Source organism: Nymphalis io, chromosome 17 (assembly GCF_905147045.1).
Source record: "Nymphalis io chromosome 17, ilAglIoxx1.1, whole genome shotgun sequence".
In the NCBI taxonomy this organism is placed as follows: Eukaryota; Metazoa; Arthropoda; class Insecta; order Lepidoptera; family Nymphalidae; genus Nymphalis; species Nymphalis io.
In genome coordinates, this window is record NC_065904.1 from 9,793,796 (window position 1) to 9,817,546 (window position 23,751).

General features: G+C 33.9%; 1 protein-coding gene across 2 annotated transcripts in view; it reads right to left on the bottom strand.

Annotated features, from left to right (window-relative positions):
- Positions 1 to 20,234, bottom strand: part of LOC126774681 (hemicentin-2-like) — a 319,165-nt gene extending 298,931 nt beyond the window's left edge. For both annotated transcript variants that reach the window (XM_050496216.1, XM_050496217.1), the window contains exon 1: positions 20,047 to 20,234. In XM_050496216.1, coding sequence (XP_050352173.1) covers positions 20,047 to 20,049 — 3 coding nt within the window. In that variant the 5' untranslated portion in view covers positions 20,050 to 20,234. The remainder of the gene's footprint in view (positions 1 to 20,046) is intronic.
- Between the last annotated feature and the right edge of the window lie 3,517 nt (positions 20,235 to 23,751).

The window sequence follows — 23,751 nt, forward strand, 5'->3', positions numbered from 1 at the left end:
TTAGAAACTTATGTAAGCTGTTTTTTTAAAGGAATAGTAGTAACCTTCGTCTATAGACAACTTATATCGTCAAAGGTAACTGCAGGATCTAAGATGTAATTTCCCTAGTGTCTGTATTAACGCTGGCTTACGAATATCACAATGAAAATTTTATTGCTAATTTTCAGAAGAACAACTTTTAAGTTACTATGATATTAAGTAACTACGGTAATAAAAATAATAAAATTTAAAAATATGATAATAATATATATGAACAAACCATCGATACCTTAATTTGAAGACAATTCAGAGGACTACAGATTGAGTTAAAAATGGTATTATTTATAAAATAGGGTGGTGGACTGGCACGGGTGCCACCTGATGGTAAGTTGTCACCATCGCCATATGTATTGGCGATGTAAGTTATATTAACCTTTCCGCACATCACCCATGCGCCACCAACCTTGGGAACTAAAATGCTATGTCCCTTGTGCTTGAAGTTACGCTAGTTCACTCAACCTTCAAACTAGAAAACAACATTAATAAAAATTGCTGTTTAACGGTACAACCTGCGCGCTGAATGAGCGAGTGGTACCTAGCTACCAATCCAGATAGTCTTGGACAAAGCCTTAACACAAAGAAGCCATAATATTCTTTTGCCGTTTTTTATTACATTTTTAGCATCGAATAAGCATAATACATAATATATACATGTCTAAACTCACACAAATACACAATCCTCAAATATTCCATTCGAATCGAGTCTATTGTACCCGTGTCGTCCAATCAAGATAATGAACTTGTAATACCGTCGCGTGACAAAAATACTTTATTCTTTTAACTTGTTAAGAATTTATTTGTCACTTTGAATTGAATTTTATTTTATTTATGAATATTATTTATTATATTTTACCGTTACATAATATGATGTTAAGCGAAACTTTTTTACTGTATGCTTATATTGAATATGTGAGTTTTGTGACTTTATTACGCAGGCCAGATATATAACTGCTTAATTTTTTACGTTGGTACATTTTATTGCTAAGGTACGTGGGTGTGTGAACAAATACTTTTAGTTACATGAAAGGGATAGATTGATTTGTTGATAATATAAGTGAAAGAGAGCGTACTAATAAAATAAGTTGTTATAAATAAAATAAAATACATGTAAAAGATACAGAAACATACATTTAGTTGCATTTGCGACTCTTTTCTTTCGAATATAGTTGTTATGTTATATTTAATTCCTAAAACAGCTTTTTTAACCGAATTCCCACAAAATAAATTGCTATAGTTTATTTTGTGGGAATTCACTATTGGCTCGCCTGTCCTAATTTAACATAAAACTCTCCGGTGACGTCACAGACAAATGTAATCGTGGTTAACTTTTCTACCTAACTGATAGTTTTCGTAATATCTAAGTAATAATATCTTATATTTTATACGATTTTTAAACGATTTAACTTTCTTATTATTCAATTGTTACTGTTAATAAAATAAAAAGACATAATATATAAATTAATATATTTCATATTTACTATAAATACTTGACGGTGAAGGAAAACATCATGAAGAAACCTGCGTGTCTAATTTCACTGAAATTCTGCCACATGTGTTTTCCACTAACCCGCATTAGAACAGCGTGGTGGAAAATCTTCTCCTCCAAATCTTCTCCTCGAAAAGGAAGAGGAGGCATTAGCCCATCAGTGGGACATTGACAGGCTTTTATTATAGTTTTGACATATTTCTATTAAATACTTTTTTTATTTATTTATATAGTTTTTAGTGTAGATTGCAATTTTATCAGCCTTATCATTTAATGTCCAGTAATATCCATAATTTTATAGAGGTCCATAATTTTAAAGGTGTTTAATACAAGCTTGGATTTAAATTTTATATCATTATAAAATATTGATTCGTGAATATTATAATTTATATTTTATATCGGATAATTATTATAAATATTGTTAGTTTATAATAAATATACCTGTCTAGATTATAAGTTTTCAAAAATTATGAACGGCTCATATTGTTTTTAATATAACGGGCAAATTTGAGTTAAATTATAAAAACATTAATTTAACTAACAGATTATAAGGTATTTAAATTTTATACGTATTAATGTTAGCTTAATGCTCCTTTTACAATATTTCTACATTTTTTATAACTAACGGTCATAACATTTTTTCGGTGACCTACGTAATTTAATTTATGAATGTGTCTATACACAAAACATACGCTTATAAATAAAAATACACACATTTTGGACTTCCAAATTTGTTTCATTACAATAAAATTTAAAATAGCCAAATACTTTAAGCCTTTAAAGTGTAAAAAAATCAAAAAGCTTATCTGACTGCTTCGATGTTTTTGCAAAAACAATAAATTGCTATCACGTTTCAACCATCATCGATTTATCCACTACTATAATATTAAGTCGTTTTGCTTCTGTTGGCAAACTCAAGCCCTTGATATCTTTTTACAAACCTACTATTGGAAACATTCCAAGCTCATTTCTTTTTAGTTCAAGACTTAAGCATTACGATACAGTTTAATTTCACAGCGAGGGTAATTTTCTTAAGAGATTCTCGTTAAAGTTGTTTTTGGGGTATTAGAGTGATAGCCGATATAGTCCAGTGGTTACACGTGAATTTTTACTGGAAGATTGTGGGATGGTGGTCAAATCTGGTCAAGCACTACTGAATTTTCAGATTTGCTTATTTTTTTCTTATAATACATCTCGTGTTTGTGGAGGTAATCATCGTGATGAAACCTGCATACAGCAGATAAAAATCTGCCACGAGTATTTTCTAAAACCTTTTCAAGAACTTACCGATAATATAATAATAATTTAAGAACATTGCGAATTGCTGCCAGCTGCCACAGCTTCATACTAATATAATCATTGTCAAATGATCAATTCAAAAATCAATTGCCTTCTTAATAAGAGTATATTTATTAATTAATTTGGTTAAATATGAATTAAAAATGAATTCAATTTTTCTGTTCCCTAAACAAATTGTTCAGTTGTGTCAAGAATTATATAAATATAAGAAAGAAATTAGCTTTACAATGGCAACGAATTTTATGAATTATTCCAATTATCGCTATCGGAGTAATGATTTACTTCAACGCTGATTATTTATTATATTTCAATGCACTTTGCATTGAAATATAATTCGTTTTACTCGACAATGAAATAAAATTAAGTAATTAAAAAAAAACTACTAAATTAATTTAACTTAACACCTGTAAAGATTTGTTATGATTATTACTTGGCGGCACTCATAATTTAGTATTAATATTTTCCGGCTTAAAGAGAAAGTTAGCCATCTTAGTTGTCTTCGTTATCATCCTATCGTTAGATGACTCATTTGCAAATAGCGTATCTTTATTTAAATAAAAAAATGTGAATTCTGTAAATCCAGTGATGATTTCTTAAAATGAATGCGTCTAGAAAGATGACAATATAATAACTCGGAATCTAAAACAGTTACTGTTAAGAAAGTATTTTAAAATCCCTCGTGATTTTAGGTACACATACATTCGCATACAATTTCAGTCACAGCTTGCCTAATATCAACGTCGAGAGTAATACAACAAATACCTTTCAAAAATTACAGTTAAAACATTCAATTAACAATAATTCAACAAAATTGGACTTTATTTCCAAGATATCGAATTTTTTTACGTTTCAAATTTTGAGCTTTTGTTTAAGGTTGATAATTCTAGAACATTCTAAAATGATCGGGAAATATTGTTGATTAAAGATTAGAAACAGTATATAACGAATTAATAGGTTTTTGTATGTATTATGTTTACATTATGACATCAATGAAAAAATGGTTTTCCAGTTAAAATTTAATTTTCTGTTTTGATTTTCTGGAGAATAGTCAACCGCACAGGATATATATGCGGTCAAGTGTGTGAGTAAACACAATTGAACTCTCTATTTCCTTTCTGTAATAGCCAGATAGAACGGAAAACCGGCACAGTACCGAAGGCTTTACGTGTTTACTGAGGCACGGGACTATAAACACTGACAAATTTGGAACTTTAGGCTGCTGCTGAAAATTTTACCAATTACACAAGAACTAAGGATCTGCAGCGTAATAAACAAGCCGCTAGATCAAGACATTATTTTTTTTCTTATTATCAACCCTATCTTACTCGCACCTATTTCAACGTGTACGGGAATGACTAGCAAGCAAAATTTTTCAAAATTTATTTATATCTTAGGAAGACTGAAAATATTTATGTTTAGCTGGTGAATAAAAAACTGGCTAGTACGCGGACGTTCACAGCATCATACCACTCAGCAAGCTACTGACACATTATATTAATATTTCTTTGAACAACTTTGTTCACTTCAAGTTGCATTAGTCAAGTATTCTCACGTGCGAAGACGTTGAAATATTTCATCGAATATTGCGCTAGACAAAGCAAAGGTGCAAAATTCGAAACTTGCAACATGGAATTTGAGTTATGACTTTGTACAAGGATAGAATGCATTTATATCGTATGTTTTAGACATTTTGAGACTTATATTTGTTATTATATATTTTTATCTTTCTAAATATAATTTTAGAACGCTTATTTTAATAAAGTTAAAGAAGTTTTTTTTTTTAATTCTTACCAAAAAAGTTTCGCTGAAAAGCGATTTATAATTGTTATAATTTTTGTCTTTTTATTATAATGTATGATCCTAGTTGCTCGAAGTAAATGTTTTATTATTATTATTAATAATATTTAAGCGTCAATAACCCAATGGATTACATCCAGTGATGTATGTAAATGTCGCTTATTGTTTTTTTAATTTGATTTTGATCCTTTTAAATCTATTGTCGTCCCACTCTTAACACAAGCGTAAAACGAACGTTGCTAATGTTCTTTGTTTAATGAAAATATTAATCGTGAGAAAAACTTTTCTCCCTATGTTATATGCTTGGTTTTTCCAACATTGTATTTATAATATTAAACTAAATGTTTTATACACCCATTAATTTCTGGCACTATATGCATTAAATTATAACTTTCTCCATGAAATCTATTTTGGATTAAATTAACTAAAACATTATAGTTTGACAACCTTTACATACATGAGTAACTTCTTGTACCGCAACTATTTCGTCTTGATAGTTAGTATCTAGGGACGATATAACTTCGATCAATAAATCTTGATAGTTATAAATCGAAATTTCAATATATTTATTGCTATTTGTATCGAGAACAGATAATTCAAAACAATAAATTATATAATATTCATTATATTATGCAATTTATTTTGATTTGAGAAATCTAAATTTGAATTTAAATCTATATTCTTAAGAACTGATAAGATACGACGCTAATTTTCGTAATTACTTATTCGTCGAGATTTGTGAGAGGGTTGAGTGTAACATGAAACGTAAAATTGTTTGTCCCCATGTCAAGGACACAGGTCACTGCAGCATCTTCAAACCAAAGCAGATGATACATAATGGAACACAGCTATAAGTGACTGGTGCCAATATTATCTTCGTATTTATTATTCTAATTTTATTTTGCAATAATATTTTTGCTTTATTTATTTCCTTTGCTTTACATTATTTGGATATTATTTAATGTAATTAGCTGGAATTTTACACTCATTTTTAATTTTACTGATAGTTATATAAAATCGAAGCTAAAAAACTCAAAATCTAAAATGAGACTTGTGAAAAGTAGTATAGCCTTTGTAAAGTGACTTCACAAAAACGTCTGTTTAATTAAACAAAATTATTTTAATATTATGTTATATTTCATTTTCTGCAAAAATCGTCTGACCTATTGCTAAAGTCAATCTCTTGTAGCCCTAAGGGCGTACCGTTAATTGGAAAGCATTCAACTAGATAACGCTTGTCCTTGAATGTCTTTAAATCTATCCTCAGGCATTATAATATTATACTCACTAAAATCACATCTAACATTTTTTATGCTCGTGTTGATATATTGATTACTAGAAATATTTTTGTTGCAGCTGTCAGTCGCGCTTGTCAACTCACACAAAATTGAACTCAATGTAAGCTTAATTTAGGTTCAATTTAAAAATGTGTATTTATGTATATACATTGAGAATTTGCGCCGTGGAGTACCGGCTTAGAATAGTACTCCCCCAATCTCATCCCGTGGGTGTCGTAAGAGGCGACTGAGGGACGGGGAAAAGGGGGGATGGGCAGCAGCGTCCCCCCTCTCATTAACGTCTTACCCCCTACTGCGCTCGCCAACACGCCTGCCCAGCGCGGCGAGTATGGGCAAACCCCTCCCTAAATGGCAGATGCGCCCAAAAAAGGGCCCCCAGTTACCGGCAAGCCCGCTAGGCCCGACCAAGGTAGCGGTCGCGGTATCGGCAGGGCAGGGGGTGCTAAGAATCACCGGTTCACGGCAGGCTACCGTATAAAGCGACTGAAAATGGCAACGTATAATGGACGCTCGATGAGGCTGGACCATCACCTCGCCGAATTAGAAGTAGAATTAAGTCATATAAACTGGCATATACTGGGGTTATCTGAAGTCCGAAGACAGGGGGAGGACACGATAACTCTAGAGTCCGGTAACTTACTCTACTTCCGCGAAGGTGATAACCTCTCCCAGGGTGGTGTCGGTTTTCTAGTCAAAAAGGATCTCATTAGCAGCATTGTGGAAATCAGTAGTGTGTCGAACCGGGTAGCGTACCTTGTCCTAAAACTTTCCGACAGGTACTCCCTGAAGGTTGTACAGGTATATGCGCCAACTTCGACATACTCTGATGATGTGGTCGAAGCGATGTACGAGGACATCGCAAAGGCCCTCAACGACACCTCGAGGGCCCACTACAATGTTGTTATGGGAGACTTTAATGCTAAAGTGGGAGTACAAGATAGCGGTGAATCGAAAGTCGGACCTTACGGCTTGGGCTGCAGAAATCACAGGGGGCAAATGCTGGTAAACTTTCTCGAAGCGCAGGGGCTTTTTTTGATGAATTCTTTCTTTCAAAAGAAGCCTCAGAGGAGGTGGACCTGGCGAAGCCCCGATAACGTGACAAGGAACGAGATAGACTTTATCATTTCGAATAAAAGGCACATATTTAGAGATGTTTCAGTGATCAACAGGTTTAATACCGGAAGTGATCACCGCTTGGTTCGAGGCACTCTAAATATCAACTTAAAAGCCGAAAGATCGAGAATGATGAGGTCTACTCTCCGACCTACCATGCTGCAAGCTGCTCAAGGCTCCGAAAAGTTCCAAATGGAACTTCAAAATCAATTCACCGCGTTGGAAACCATAAGCAGCATTGATGAGAGAACCGACACGCTGGTCAAAATACTGCAAAACACATTCCGCAAGTGTTTTCCGCCACAGAGAAGAGACAACGCACCAAAACTCTCTGCTGAGACACTCGAGCTCATGAGAAAACGACGAGAACTACCATCGTTTTTGTCAGATAAGGCCTTAAACCGAACAATAAAAACGCTGACGCGACGCGATCTCCGACGCTCCAATACCCGTGCCATCAAGGCTGCGATTGAGCAAAATCGGGGATCGAAAGTGTTCGCTCGCAAGTTTGGGAGGCCGCGTCTGACAAAACTTAAAACTGAAAATGGTGGGGTCGTTACCTCTAGGCCTGAGATTATCGGAGAAGTAGAGAGGTTTTATGGGCAGTTGTTCTCTTCAAGATCGGATAAACCCGTGGGAATCAGTATTGATGACCAGCGCGCCCCTCTTATGCGCCATTACTCCGAGGAGCTCCCGGTCGTTGACCAAGGAGAGATTAGGGCGGCTCTAGAACAGCTTAAAAACAACAAAGCTCCGGGAGATGACGGAATCACAACAGAGTTGCTTAAGGCAGGCGGGACCCCGGTCCTGAAAGAGCTAGCAAGCCTCTTTAATTCCGTCATCCAACATGGCAAGACCCCGGAAACGTGGAGCGGGAGTGAGGTGGTACTGTTTTTCAAGAAAGGTGATAAAACCCTCTTGAAAAACTACAGACCAATCTCCCTCCTGAGTCACGTGTATAAGCTGTTCTCAAGAGTCGTCACGAACCGTCTCGCCAGACGACTTGACGAGTTCCAGCCCCCAGAGCAAGCCGGCTTTCGATCAGGCTACAGCACCGTGGACCACATCCATACTGTTCGGCAGATTGTGCAGAAGACCGAAGAGTACAATCAGCCGCTGTGTATGGCATTTGTGGACTACGAGAAAGCCTTCGACTCCATCGAAACCTGGGCAGTGCTCGACTCATTGCAGAGATGTCATATCGATTGGAGATATATCGAGGTACTGAGATGTCTGTACAACGCCGCTACAATGACTGTCCACATCCAGGACTGTAAGACGAAGGCGATCCAACTGCGCAGAGGGGTGAGACAGGGGGATGTAATATCCCCGAAACTGTTCACCAACGCGTTGGAAGACGTTTTCAAAACGCTGGATTGGACTAGGTATGGAGTCAATGTAAACGGCGAGTACATCTCACACCTTCGATTTGCCGACGATATCGTCATCATAGCAGAGTCGCTGGAACAACTCACCGAAATGCTGTGTAGCCTAGGCGAGTCTTCCCGGTGTGTCGGTCTCGGTATGAACTTGGACAAGACCAAGGTCATGTTCAATAGGCATGTCGTGCCGGGACCGATATACGTCGAGGGGAAACCTCTCGAAGTTGTTAGTGAATATACCTACCTAGGACAGATAATACAAGTCGGTAGGAACAACTTCGAGAAGGAAGCCGATCGAAGAATTCGCTTGGGATGGGCAGCATTTGGCAACCTTCGTCAAGTCCTCAAGTCGTCTATACCGCAATGTTTGAAGACGAAAGTCTTCAACCAATGCGTCTTACCTGCCATGACATACGGTGCCGAAACGTGGACACTAACTGCGGGACTAGTCCACAAATTCAAAGTCGCTCAGCGTGCTATGGAGCGAGCTATGCTCGGAGTATCTTTGAAGGATAAGATCAGAAATGAGATTATCCGGAAAAGAACCGGAGTCACCGACATAGCTTGCAAAATTAGCAGGCTGAAGTGGCAGTGGGCTGGTCACGTATGTCGTAGGACCGATGGCCGTTGGAGCAGACGAGTCCTAGAGTGGAGACCGCGAATCGGCAAGCGCAGCGTAGGGCGCCCTCCAGCCAGGTGGACCGACGACCTTAAGAAGGTGGCGGGCACCAACTGGATGCGGAAGGCGGAGGACAGGGAGCTTTGGCGCACCTTGGGAGAGGCCTATGTTCAGCAGTAGACAACGATTGGCTGTTGATTGATTGATTGATTGAGAATTTAGGAACATATTATAAGTACAAAATAATAATTTTAACCGAAGAATGTAGGTTCAAACCCAGACACATTCCTCTGAATTTGTGCTCATCGGTGAAGAAAAACATCATAGTGAAACCTGCATGTGTTGGATTAAAATCTGCCACATATGTATCCAACAATCCGCATTGGAGCAGCGTCTCGGAACGAGCTACAAACCTTTTCCTCAAAAGGAGGCCTAAAGCCCAACGGGAGCACATTAGCAGGCTGTTACTGTCTACTTTGCAAAGAAATAAATAATATTAATTCATAATATTAACATTAATATTAAGATAACGTAACTTAAGTTCTAAGCATAGATATAATCCAATATCGCGAATATCATCATCATCACCCTTTTCGCGTCCACTGTTGGACATAGGTCTCTCCAATGGCACGCCACTGAGCTCGATTTTTAGCTCTTAATCTCCAACCGCTGCCACCTTGCGTATATCGTCACTCCACCTAGCTGGAGGGCGTCCTACGCTACGTTTGCCAAGGCGTGGTCTCCACTCCAGAACGCGTCTACTCCAACGGTTCTGCGACATGTGTCCAGCCCACTGCCACTTCAGCTTACTAATCCTTTGGGCTATGTCGATAACCTTGGTTCTCTGTCGCGAATATCGCGAGAATGTAATTATTGTGTAAAAAACACAGTAACACTGGACATTGGTTGTGACGGGCTCTCATCGTTCATAAAAAATGTGATGTTTCATTTAGTATAAACTGTTAATTTGTTTAAAAATTTAATTAGTTACTACCTTTTGTTTCTGTTTTTGTTTTTTGTTCTTTATTTAAATATTTTTATTTTCTGTTTTTATTCTATTTTTGATTTGTATATTTTGTAATTGTGTTTGTGAATGGTGTGTTCTCCTGTAATTGGTTGTGCATAGTTAGTTTTAAGTTAATGTACAAAGTTATTTGAATGTGTGTTATGTACAACTGTTGGAGATCCAAATAAATAAATAAATAATTTTATAAATATACCGCAAATATAATACCGCAATAATTTCTAAGTAATCACTAGTGAATAATACACCCCCCATCGATCGAACAAAATAAAGGAGGGGTAAAAACCTACAGCACGTACACAGGTAAGAGACAAGTCGAATAGGGTATTTTGTTAATACGACCATATTTTCATTTGTAGAAAAGGGGACGTTCCGTAAAATTCAATAATGGTAAGTAAAAATATAGCATTGACAACTCAGTATACATGAGTACTGAAAGTTCTTTGGTATCTATTTCATGATAAGCAATCGATATCGCATTCGTTGGCGTAGACCGATTATTTTCCGTAATTGCTATCTCTTTCTACCTCACAGCACTTCTGTCTTTGTTTTGAGATGGACTATTTGAAATTAATATGACGCTTTCAATGCCAAAAAAGCTACATAACAATGACGATAATTAACTTTATTTATGTTCGAAAGATGACAAGTAAAATTTCGATATCGAATTTAGTTACAACGTAAGAATATAGGTTAACAGAATGTAAACCTTCAGTCACGTGAAGCTGCTCACACTATAAATAAATATTTAATATTTTTTTTATGAAAATCAAATGTAAAAAATCAGTATGTTTTAGTATATCCACCATCCTATTCTATAAAAACAAAAAAATATGCAGTTGCTACCAATTGGGTAATTTTTACGTTTAATTTGTCGAGGTGGAAGTTTTTTTTTTTTATAGAATAGGAAGGCGGACGAGCATATGGGCCACCTGATGGTAAGTGGTCACCAAACGCCCTTAGACATTGGCATTGTAAGAAATGTTAACCATCGCTTACATCACCAATGTGCTACCAACCTTGGAAACTAAGATGTTATGTCCCTTGTGTCTGTAATTACACTGGCTCACTCACTCTTCAAACCGGAACACGAAATAACAATTACTGCTGTTTTGCGGTAGAATATCTATCGCAAAACAGCAGCTTTTATCGAAAAGGGACTGTCGCGTTGAAAGCAAAACTCATGGTTACTTTAGGTATTATTGGAATCTCGCTAACCCTAGACGTATATATGACACCTTATTTGCTGAGCCCTTGAATGCGAGGGTAACGTCATGTCTGTGAAAGTGATTTTGTAATAGATAAGCTTGATTTTTAGTAATGTATTTAAATAATCGTGTCTAACAAATAATCTTGTTTCATAATAATTTAATGAAACGTTTCTATTCATAATATTAATACCGTTGAAAGCTTAGTATATATTTATTATTTTCGCTAAAAATCGCTTCTTACTAAAATCATAACAAATCCAATTTTTTTTTTCCGAATTCACAAAAAACCTACTAATCGGATTGATATTATGAAACCTTTATATCTACTAGTGAAGTTCTGCCGTTTGTTCGTTGATCTAGTTGTTAGTTAATATGGCTGTATATTTTAAAGTCTAGGGTTCAAATACTAGGTTGGGCAATTAAAAAAATACGGAGTTTTTACCACGATTAGTTGGTCCTGAACTTGAAAATTGCACTTGTGTTTGCTCACACACTTATGCACTGTAATATAACTCGCACACTTGTCTTTCTTGTTCTATAATAACTTAATTTCACCCGAGCGTAATCGGGTCGGGTCGCTAGTTTTGTCTAATTTTATCTTATTCATATATCCACTTACATTAATAAACGTAGCTTACATTATTAAACGTAGCTTACACCAATATATTTTGAACTTTATTGTATTAGTTATAAGATCGATATTTTAAGGAAGGGTAAACGAAATTTTTTGCTAATTTAGAAAATCTCGCTTCAATAATAACTGAGGTTCAAATTAATCTTCGTTATTTAGTTAATATTTTCTACTCAACGTTTAATAACTCTTGTTACAGGGAAAGATAATCTATATATTGTTACATAAAGCCTCATTTAGACCAGGATAATGTAAACAAGCCTTTAATTATTTCCTTTATTTATTAATCTAATTAAAACACGCGTATGAAACGATAAGCTTAATATAATTACTGAGATAACACGTATATATAATTTATATATGAATAATGGGTCTACTTAATCATGTTTTGTCTGGATTTGACAAAACATGATTAAGTTTTTTTTATTTATTTGTGTTTATGATTAACTAGAATCCGCCTATGGCTTCGCCTGCGTATGAAACACGTGTTAGATACCCTATGTCCATTCTGTACCTCTGACAACATATACGCAAAACTTCATATTGCTCCCTTGTAGTTAAAACGCGAAAGCGTAATAAGCAAACAAAAAACTCAGTTTCAAATTTCTAATATTAACAAGGGTTTTGGAAGGATCAGAATAAAATAAGTCTGTTATTGTACAAATCCCCATTAATTGATACGCTTTATAAATTACCATGCTGCTACTAACTATAGACTAACGGCCTTACTTATTAAGTATGTGGTGCCTCCTCGAGTTTGTCGTATTCTGAACACTGAGCCCTCCCGGCATTGGTATGTATTTTATATTTTTTAAATTATATCTAGCAACTTAGCGATCTGATAGAAAGTAAATGTCTCTTTACAAAGGAATAAGTATTAATTGTGAAATAAAATTATTCCTTAAACAATGAAAGCACAGCTAAACGTAGGATCTAAGATGTAATGTTCCTTGGGCATGGTACGGTCAGTCATTGCGCTGACTGACCCTTTAAACCGAAACTCAGTCATGCGAATTATTAATGCTTAGCGCTGTAATAACTGATCAGTGCGTGGCACGAAATGACAAACATAACATGAACGAAAACACATAACATAAGATAAAATAGATTGAAGTATACTTTTTAAACACTAACTTACTTATAAGCGTTGCTTAGTGGCTTTTTAGTTAATATAGTAACAGCCTGTTAATGTCCCACTGCTGGGCTAAGGCCTCCTCTCCCTTTTGAGGAGAAGGTTGTGGAGCTTATTCCACCACGCTGCTCCAATGCGTGTTGGTAGAATACACATGTGGCAGAATTTCAATGAAATGAGACACATGCAGGTTTCCTCACGATGTTTTCCTTCACCGTTAAGCACGAGATGAATTATAATCACAAATTAAGCACATGAAAATACAGTGGTGCTTGCCCGGGTTTGAACCCACGATCATCGGATAAGATTCACGCGTTCTAACCACTGGGCCTTAGTTAATAGAAATAGAATAAATATAGTTAAACATAGATTTTGGTCTTTCTTTCATTATTGATTTAATATTCGAAAGATGAAGACACGGCATTGCTTACCGTATCACGCACAAAGCAACGTTTATAAACAAGACCGTAATTACTACTTTAAGCTAAAATCACAAATATCAAAACTATTTTAACCCTTTCTATTTATATGAAAAGTCACGTGTAATTAATGTATAATATATTTTTAATGGCCTACGGTGAATATGTTAATATTCTATTTTTATTAGCCTCGTTTGAAATATGAATACATTTTTATATATCTGAGAGGTAATGTTATCGCAAAATAATACAGTTACTGAAATGTCATCTTTAAATACATCGGAATAAGAACTATTTTTGAATATATCACATTAAGAGATAAGAATATGTAAAGCTGTTATAAAAACTAAATTGCCTAAAATGATTTCAAAAATCCTCGTATCCGACATTAGCATATTCTGTGTGCATATGTACAAATTTACATATATAAGATAAAAATTTTAAAGAAACTGTTAGATAGTTATTCGCTTTATTTTTTTAATTAGTGCGTAATTACTCATGAATGTGAACCAAATAAAGACAAACAGCTTCGCGCAGTATAATTCTCTGAAAATAATATGGTGGTAGGACTTTGTGCACGCTCGTCTGGGTAGGTACCACCCACTCATCAAATATTCTACCACAAAACAGCAGTACTTGGTATTGTTGTGTTCAGGTTTAAAGGGAGAGTGAGCCAGGGTAATTACAGACATAAGGGGCATAACATCTTAGTTCCCTAAGTTGGTGGCGCATTGGCGATGTAAGCGATGGTTTTGGTAACATTTCTTACAATATCAATGTCTATGGGCGTTGGTGACCACTTACTGTCAGGTGGCTTATATGCTCGTCCGCCTACAAATACTATAAAAAAAACCTCCGTTGCCTATATAACAGCGGCCAGGGGGCCGTCATCTTGTAATTTGAAGGATGATTAAGCTAATGCGTAATAAAATATCCGATACACTAGGCTTTTAAGATCTTAGAGAATAAATATCTTAGGAGCGAGATTGTAAGAAACTTGGTAATCGTCCCGGCTTCGTACGGGTAGATAATAAGAAAAATGTATTTTGGATAGAATTTTCTTAAAATCTGTTCTTAGTGAGCGTCGGGAAAGTGTAACTGTAACAAATTTCAAGTTAATCGGGCGGATAACTTAGATCTCGTGATGTAGTATGTCGCTTATATATAGATAAGATGTAACAACATCTTAGAATTAAAATGTCAAAAATACTATGTATAACAATGGATAAATAAATAATAATAATAAATGATTCATGAGTCTGAGATTATTAATTAAAAAAAAACAACCTTAAATTAATGTATTGAGACACACTGACAATACATTCAATAAAAGCTAGTAACTGCTTAGTAAGCCGTGATGATTCAATGACTATAATACGTATAGAGTTCAGTCCCAGGCACGTACCAATTCATCTCGTGCTCAGCAGTGAAGAAAAACGTCGTTAGGAAACCTGCATGTGACGGATAAAAATCTGTCACGAGTCAACGTCAGCAACCTACACTGGAGCAGCTTAACGAAGAAAGCTCCAAGCCTTCTCAAAAATGAGAATTTAAAAAAAAATATATGCAAATAATGCCTGTTTTTGAAGGTCTCTAATTAAGTATACAGTATTTTTATATGAGTGCAGACGAACATAGGCTCAGGGGACAAAACTAAACTTGCGACTTTTCCATCGCCAGACGGCCCACAAACCAATGCACTATTGACGCTTTCTTCTTCTCAACTAAAATATAAAAATAATACTTTTTGATATTATATATCAGCTTATATTTTTACTTATTTTGTTAGATATTTTGTGTCACTAAAAAACTAATATCTTTATCTTTTCTGTCGCGAAGTTCGTTCAGAATAATCAGAAAAGTTACGAGGACGCAACGTCAGAAAAATGAGTCGTATATGAAATATGTTTTCAAATCCGACATGTGTGGATATTATGTCCAAAACTTTATGTATTAAATGCCTCCTGCGTCTTATGTACTTCGTATCGTAACCTACACAAGGTCGCTTTAAATATTTTGATTTGTATAATGTATATATTAATATAAGTTTATAAATATGTATTTATATTTTAACCTGACACGTGTATCATTTCTCATTAGTAGATGTTTTGATATGGTAAACTTTTTTTATGAGTACTTTAATACAAAATATAATTTTATTTTTTTAATTTTTACACCTTAAAAAACCTTTATATCTCTATTTTCTAAATCGACCTTTTACCTGTATAAGTTCAAGGATAAAAATAATATGGTACCGAATTTAAACAAATTCGACTCGTTGGTGTATCTGAAGCAAAACTTCTAGACAGATATACTCAGTTATTTCTCATTTATATAATATTGGATAGGACTTTACATAAGTGCCAAGTCACTATTCTTATAATAAAAACTTAGTAAATTAAATCAAATTAAGTAAATAAAAATGGCGGAAATTGTAGATTTTTATGACCTTTGTGACCATAATTACAGTGGTTCACTCACTTTTTGGTTATCTTTGTTTTCAGAACAATCGTTGGCTTAGACTTTACAAGACATCATTAGTATCTAGTTTTCTTTTTCAGATTCCGAGAAATAATATAATGGGTTGCCATAGATAAAAAAACAATTCGTGTTTATAATTCTCGAGCACTAAAATTGACAATCATTTCTTATAATTCATCTTGTAACTAATTAAATTTAATTAATCCTGTATAGATAATAAATATTATATATAAAGTTATATTCCCGAAAGTTAGTTCATTAATAAATAGGGAATAAAACGTCTCTGGTCGAACTGTCACTATGCAGGATGACATAATATTTATATTATTACGTCGAACCGAACATCTTGCCCATAAGGTTCTCGCTCACTTGACATTACCCCGGGGACTCGTTGAGAAGATTCTTTCGAATCTAAACAATATTATTCCTTGTTTCTGTATTGCCAAGTTATTGGCAATAGCTATGATCGATGGACTAAGACTGTATTACACGTCATTAGAACAAAGGTTTCTTTTTCTTACACAGTTGAATGAATGTGTTGCCATAGATAAAAATTGTTAAACAATTATTGCTTATGAATCTGTATAGAAAATAAAATTGACATTTACAGGCCGGTACTATAAAAACGTTAATGTATATAAACTTGATTATATAAATAAATATTTTTCATTTTGAAGTAGTCATCGTGTAAAACATACATCAAACACTTAGATCTTTTATATTACAATACTGAATGGCACTTGATAAACTTCCCTTTGTATAAGAAACAACAATTATTAAATTAACAAGTAATAAACGGTCACCGAGCACGTTTGTTTAAGTGCAAACTTGGCGTTTAGATCGAATTCGTCGCAGTATTTCAGGCCAGTGTTTTCGGTGCGATAAAACAGCATAATGGGTAGGTTGGGGCACTTCATATTAACGAGGTTAATTCTCCTATTTTAGTAATAATAATATTCATTTCTCAAATTACTTTTTAAATACAGATAAAAATTCGCCGATATCTATTTTCGATTTAATAAATACTCGATAGGATTTTCAAAAATCTATTCGCTTATATATTGGTGGAAATCAAGATCATCAATATTATTTTCTGACCCACATTTGCCTATAACACCTACCTTCCTTTGGTTAGTGAGCCACCGTCTTACAACTTGTCGAGGGACCTAATATTTAATTTTTTTTACTACAGGAATATTTTAATCTCTTTATAATTCTTAAGTTTTAAATAATTTGCATTATATTTTGTGAAATACCATGAATCAAAACAAAGAAAAATATTTGGAATTAATAGATAAAAATATTCTTGTATTTGTATAGATTAAAATAATATTAAGATTAAAAATAAAAAAAATGACTGAAATAGAAGTACCATATTGTAAGGTTGACATATAGCACTCACAAAACGAGGACGGTTTATATCTATGTTTCGATAATTCTATTATTACACCATTTTTTCTAAATCGATTAAGTCGTTTAAGCCGTAAGTAGCACACATACAAATAGAGAAGTAGTACTTAACACAAATAGGGTGTAACTTGGATTATTAGATTTTGTTTATTTATTAAATAATGGAGTGCTGTTTACACAGCCAACTGACGTCATGACCACAGAGCAATATGGCGTCCACTACGTCCAGCGTTTTCGTCAAATAACATGTGAAATTTGAAATGTAAAATTAAAATGTATTTTTATGACACTTATATATTGAATAAAAATGTTGTGTGCTTTTTGTGGTTTGGCTGTGATTGTGTTGATTGTGTTGATTGATTGATACACTGATCAGTCAAAAGTTAAGACTTCTTAGTTTACACAGCCGTATGACGTAATAACTGGCGACTACTATTTTATGGTGTTCAAAAACAGATTAAAAAAGAACTGATAACTATGAACTGAATTTTAAAATATATTTTGTTATTTTATGAACTAAAACTAACATTTTCTAATTAATATATTTTTACATTTTTTTCTCATATATAGTATAATACCCTCTCGTCCTATTAAGACAAACTAAAACACTTATCCAAATAATAAAAGAGAATGACATTATGGTAAAAAATCTGACTGCTTTTACTTTAAATCAAGTTGAAAATTATCATAGAAGTAGGCCCTTATAAGTACTATTGAATCATGTTACATTCAATTGAATGTATGAATGAATAACTCAATATTAAATGAAGAAGTTTCACATACAATATACCAGAACTTTGTTTGATAAAGTACATTTATTCTATAAATAATCTATGATAGTAATCATTTTGGTATTTTTTCCACGCAATATTTATTATTAACGTTAGCTCTCATTAAAGCTGCATAATTAATACCACTAGTTGGATACTACATACAGATAAAAAACGAGTACCATTAAAAAAAAATACTAAATGATAAAAATATATTCAATCAAGATACAAAACTAATAGTCTTTATCATTAAATTTAAGTATTATTTATTGCTATTTTTATAATATCAAATACACAATGGAAAAATACGAAAGTATATTTCCGGGTAGGTTCTAGTTACGATTTTAAACACGATCCAGTTTAAAGCGATTCGCGTAATCGATTTTACTATCATTCCAATAAACGATACACGATAATGCGCTTTCAAACGATTTCATTCGAATTCTACCAATTTTCAAATGTCACTCGGAATACTCGTTAAGCAATTAAAAATGCTACGCGGATAGTAGCATGCGATAGACCGGTACATATGTGAACATCTACCAAGGACTTAAATCCTTGAAAATATGAGCGATATCTGAAATTTTAAAGACGTTGAAATGAATTAAGATACATTTAATTATATCCGTGGAATCAAAATATTGGATAAAGCAAAATTTTCTTTTCCTTAAAAGAGAAGCCATGCAGTGGAAGACTTCCAAAATATTTGACGAGCCGGTTGGCGTGGTTGGTGGATGCTTGCTTTTCATGCCGAAGGTTGTGGATTCGATTCCCACCCAGGACAGATATTTGTGTGCATGAACATATCTGTTTGTCCTGAGTCTGGTTGTAATCATCTATATAAGTAAGTATTTACAAAAGAAAAATAGTATATGTAGTATATCAGTTATCTGGTTTCCATAGCACAAGCTCTGTACAAGCTTAATTTGTAATCAGATGGCCGTGTGTGAAAAATGTCCAAGGATATTATTATTATAAGTAACAACAAAAATCCAAGGTTACGAATTTTGCGTCCCCGATATCTATGTATATACCATAATTATATAGAATATACTGAAATCGTTGGAGGTAAATAACATGAAAAAAGGGTGTAAAGATTTTTTAATTCATTATCATATTTATGTTAGCACCCACGCTACAATGAACGAAATTAGTTTTTCGTGTTCAAAGTGTACGGTAATTTAAGTTTACTTTGACGTCTAAAACAGCATTCTAACTTAAATTGGCCTGAAGTGTAAGTAAAAGTTATTACAAACTACATACCAGAGCGTCATTTGTTCCGTAAAACGAATTTATATTCAAATAACGTTTAACGGTATGTCAGGCGAGCTTTTCTTCATCTTTTTTTTTATTTACTGTTTTATGAAGCAAGCAGTATAATAATTTATTCACGACTGTCTTTATAATAAAGTATTAAGTTTTTTCTTGGGGGTTTTTTGTTATTCTTTTGTTGGGGATGTCTGGCGTTGACGAACACTGCGCGTGACATCTATTGCAGAAATTAATTACTTTTCGGTAAAGATAATTAAAAACACATCATTTAACTTTTAACGTATTTAACGATGTTTTGCTGAGGAATAATATGTCTTGATTTAATTTTAATTTTTAACAAAGTAGTGAATGATTATCATGAAATCGATAATTGACATATATTATATATATATCTTGTTTGGCCGCCAAAATATACTAAAACCATAGATCAAAATCACCTAGGTCTATCATATTCAATAGCAAATTATACACGCAAGATTAGCTAGTAACTTTAGAAGCAGCTGATTGTCTTATTTTCTGCATTGCGTGAACACCATTTTTTATTTAATAATATGCCAATAAAATACTCCTTAAGAGGTGAAAACCATGTTATATCGTTAGAAAAATTAAACTACGCCACTTAACAATTAATCACGCTATAATCGAAATATAAATATATTTTACCATTTTTCCGCACCATCAAACGGGCCGATCAGCAAAATCCTTGCGCACACTGCCACTGCACATTATTATAGTACCTCACATATAAAATTCGTCTCACTCTATATTTCAATCACAAATCAAAATAATCACAATCACCGAGTTATATTGGCCGGTTTTCGATGAAACGGGAGCAATATCAGCGTAGCAGACTCGCGGCGACGGCTACGTAACTGCCGCTACGGCGCTACGAAGTCAGCCGAGTCCAGCCGAATATCCACGACGCGCTCGGGGGAGCCGGGGCGAATTTCGCTCAGTGTTTCATATTTTATATCGGTTGGGACGAAGCGGAATTACGGAGTTTGCTCGGGTAGGTTTTTATAGCGTAACGGAACTGAGGCGGCTGGCTCGTATTCTATTTGGTAGGTATTTTTTCAACTTGTGTGCTCGCCGCGAAATTTTTCATTGTTCGCTTGGCCCCACACTTGTAGGTCGTGTGATTTTAATGGAGCAGGGCGTGACTGGCTCAAAGAAGTAATAACGCGTTGATTCGGTGCTTACGTTGACTCGAATGAATTGTTTGACGAGAGTCGGTGATGTCACTGAGGATTATTTTGTTTGCGACGTTGACCGTTTGATGCTTGCAAAGCTTTGCGTTTGGATGTGGTTGACATTTAAACATAATAAATTCTGTGGTAACGATTAAAATTTGTGCTATATTTTGAATTTTTGATAATTTAATTCTAATTTTATCAATTTCTAACGCAGTTTTCATTTGTACTATAAGTATTATTTAAATGAAAATAAGCACCCAAACAGATTAAAAAAATCTATATAAAATAATATTTTGAAATCACCTGTTAAAAAATAAAAATTGAAAAACTGAGTTTGTATGTAAATAAATATATTTATGCTTACTTTTTTTTAAATTTGAATAACATTATTGTTATTTCTATTCATTAAATTATTTTTTAATCGAATAATTATTGGGCGGTACTTTAGGCTTGATTACAATCGAGAATCAAGGATCGAAGGTGATCTGTTATTTTACAACTACTTGACTTCGATTAGACGATTTGAAATAGACGTTCTTACAATGTTTTATTAACGGTCTTCGTTTTTTATATTGTCATCGTCATCAAACGTAGACCAAGCTGTTAACAAATTAAACGATTTGATTTTATGATAATAAATATAAAATATTACTGGTGGTAGAGCTTTGTGCAAGCTCGTCTGGGTAGATACAACCTACTCATCAGATATTCTACCGCAAAACAGCAGTACTTGGTATTGTTGTGTTCCGATTTGAAGGTTGAGTGAGCCAGTGTAATTACAGGCACAAGGGACATAACATTTTAGTTCCCAAGGTGGGTAGCGCATTTGGAGATGTAAGCGATGGGTCACATTCCTTACAATGCCTATGTCTATGGGTGTTGGTGACCACTTACCATTAATTAGGTGGCCCATATGCTCGTAAGTCTTCCTATTCTATAAAAAAAGGGTAATTGCCATCATAAGAGACATTATATATTAGTTATGATGTAAGGGATAATAAATATTTTTTACAGTGCCATTGTCTATGGGTGATGATGAGCAATTACTATAAGGGAACCTATTTGCCTGTGTTCCAATTTCTTTTAAATAATAAAAAACAGTGTTCTGCTAAAATATACACGATTAAGCATTTAAATAATAAGTCAAAATAGCTCTGTGGTTACAACACGTTCAAACCTTTTTTTTAACGCTGGAAAAACGCCTTACGCGCTTCCCCCACGGGAACAGTGGTCGGGTATGTGGGTCTCGCCGGTGTCCAAGGCGCCAAGTGCGCCCCGAACATCGGAATACCCACCTACCACCTAGTCTTAACGAGGAGCGCCACGGGATCGCTTTCGCATGCTACCGTGGCGCTATACACGTTCAAACCTGTGCAACTACTACTGAATTATATGAGCTTCATTTGCATTTAGATTCATCATTTGTTCATCGGCTTAAAAAGATCGTGAGAAAACTTACATCCAATGCACGATAATATTTAACACTAATTTTTTTACAATAAGAGAAGATGGACGAAATATATTAAACAAATTATATGAGCCCAGCAAACGGACTTTAATGGTTTGTTTATAAATAATAACTATCGAAAGTTTTAAATTTAATTATGATTTTGCATATAACGTTAAAATTAAAGAATGTAAGACAAATAGGGAGGCTTGACGGTATAATATTTAAGACAGACATAAATTTATGAAAACGACATCTAACTTTTAACGTTGTACCATATGCAAGCAAGAATAAAAGCTTTTAGGCTCTTCTTAACCTTAATCTACCGCAAAATAGGAGTTTAGCTTTAACAATGGAATATTTCACCCAGTCAACCTGTTACTGGAACATTTTCAGGTCAAATTCAATTTTTTTTTCTATTAAAATAATAAATAGTTTTAATGTCAATTGTTCTTAAATTATTCGTAAGTTATTAACTTCTTAGTCTACAAAAAAACATTCGAATATTGCATTTGATTTTGTATGAATCGTAGTAAATTTCTTTACAAATTGGAATTCCACACGAGATCTGATTTTAAAAATAATTTCTTGTATGTATTAACAGCGAAACTACGTAGAAAATGTAATTAAAATAAAAAGTATACAGAAATTTAAAATAATTTACTGTGTTATTTATTGTGTATTAAAATAAAATTAATAGAATAAGATAAGAAATTAAATAATTAATTAGGGTAGGTACCACTTATTATATATTTCTATCGCCAAGCAGCAATATTAAGTATTGTTGTACCATTATTTGCATTTCCAAAGCACTACCAACCCTGGGAACTAAGATGTTCCCAGGGTCCCTTGTGCCTGTAGTTACACTGGCTCACTCACCCTTCAAACCTCATGCCCAGACGGAGTCGAACAAAGTCCTACCACCAAGTAAAGTAATAAAATACAATGTTTTAATGAATATTATATTTATTATTTTTTATATAAATGGTGTAAAATATATCGTATCATCACTATCCCAATTAAATCCAGTACTCAGAAAGCTACAATATTATCGCCACAAATATTTCTATCACAAAATACTCGCAAAATTTCAATTGAAATTATATTTTCGGTCGTAAAAATGAATGAATCAAATGTTTCCGTTCTTATATACGTCATTGTCAGGCGCGTTTACAACGGTGTAATAAAAAATTTGAGTTCAATTAGCTCAAATGAATTGGAACCGTGTAAAAGGGACATAATGTAAAATTACCTTTTATTATACGCGAATAATATAAATTTGCCTGCCATAAACATGCGCTTGTTTTGTTGGATGAATGCTTATATAACACGAGTTTTGCTTTATATTCGAAAAGTTAAATGGTTGTATGAATATGTTTTTTTAATATACGTATATGCTTCATTATTAACGGTCTCCATATTATGTGAAATACATTAATGTCTTAAAAATATTATGAATCGCAATAGAATATTCGTCTGTTATTACTGATGACTTTCATTAAAAAAGTTATTATCTATGTTACGTCAAAATTTCACTCACATGTCATATTAGTTTTCGTCAGGCGGGGAGGTGTTCCTTGTGCCTTTTTTGTAACTCTGATAAGTAGGCAAAATTTCATTATCATCGGTACAGTACAGTAGTTTCGACGTGAAAGCGTAACAAACATACAAATAAACTAATTTTCGCATTTATAATATTAATTGGAATATTAGTGTTTTTTACTAATC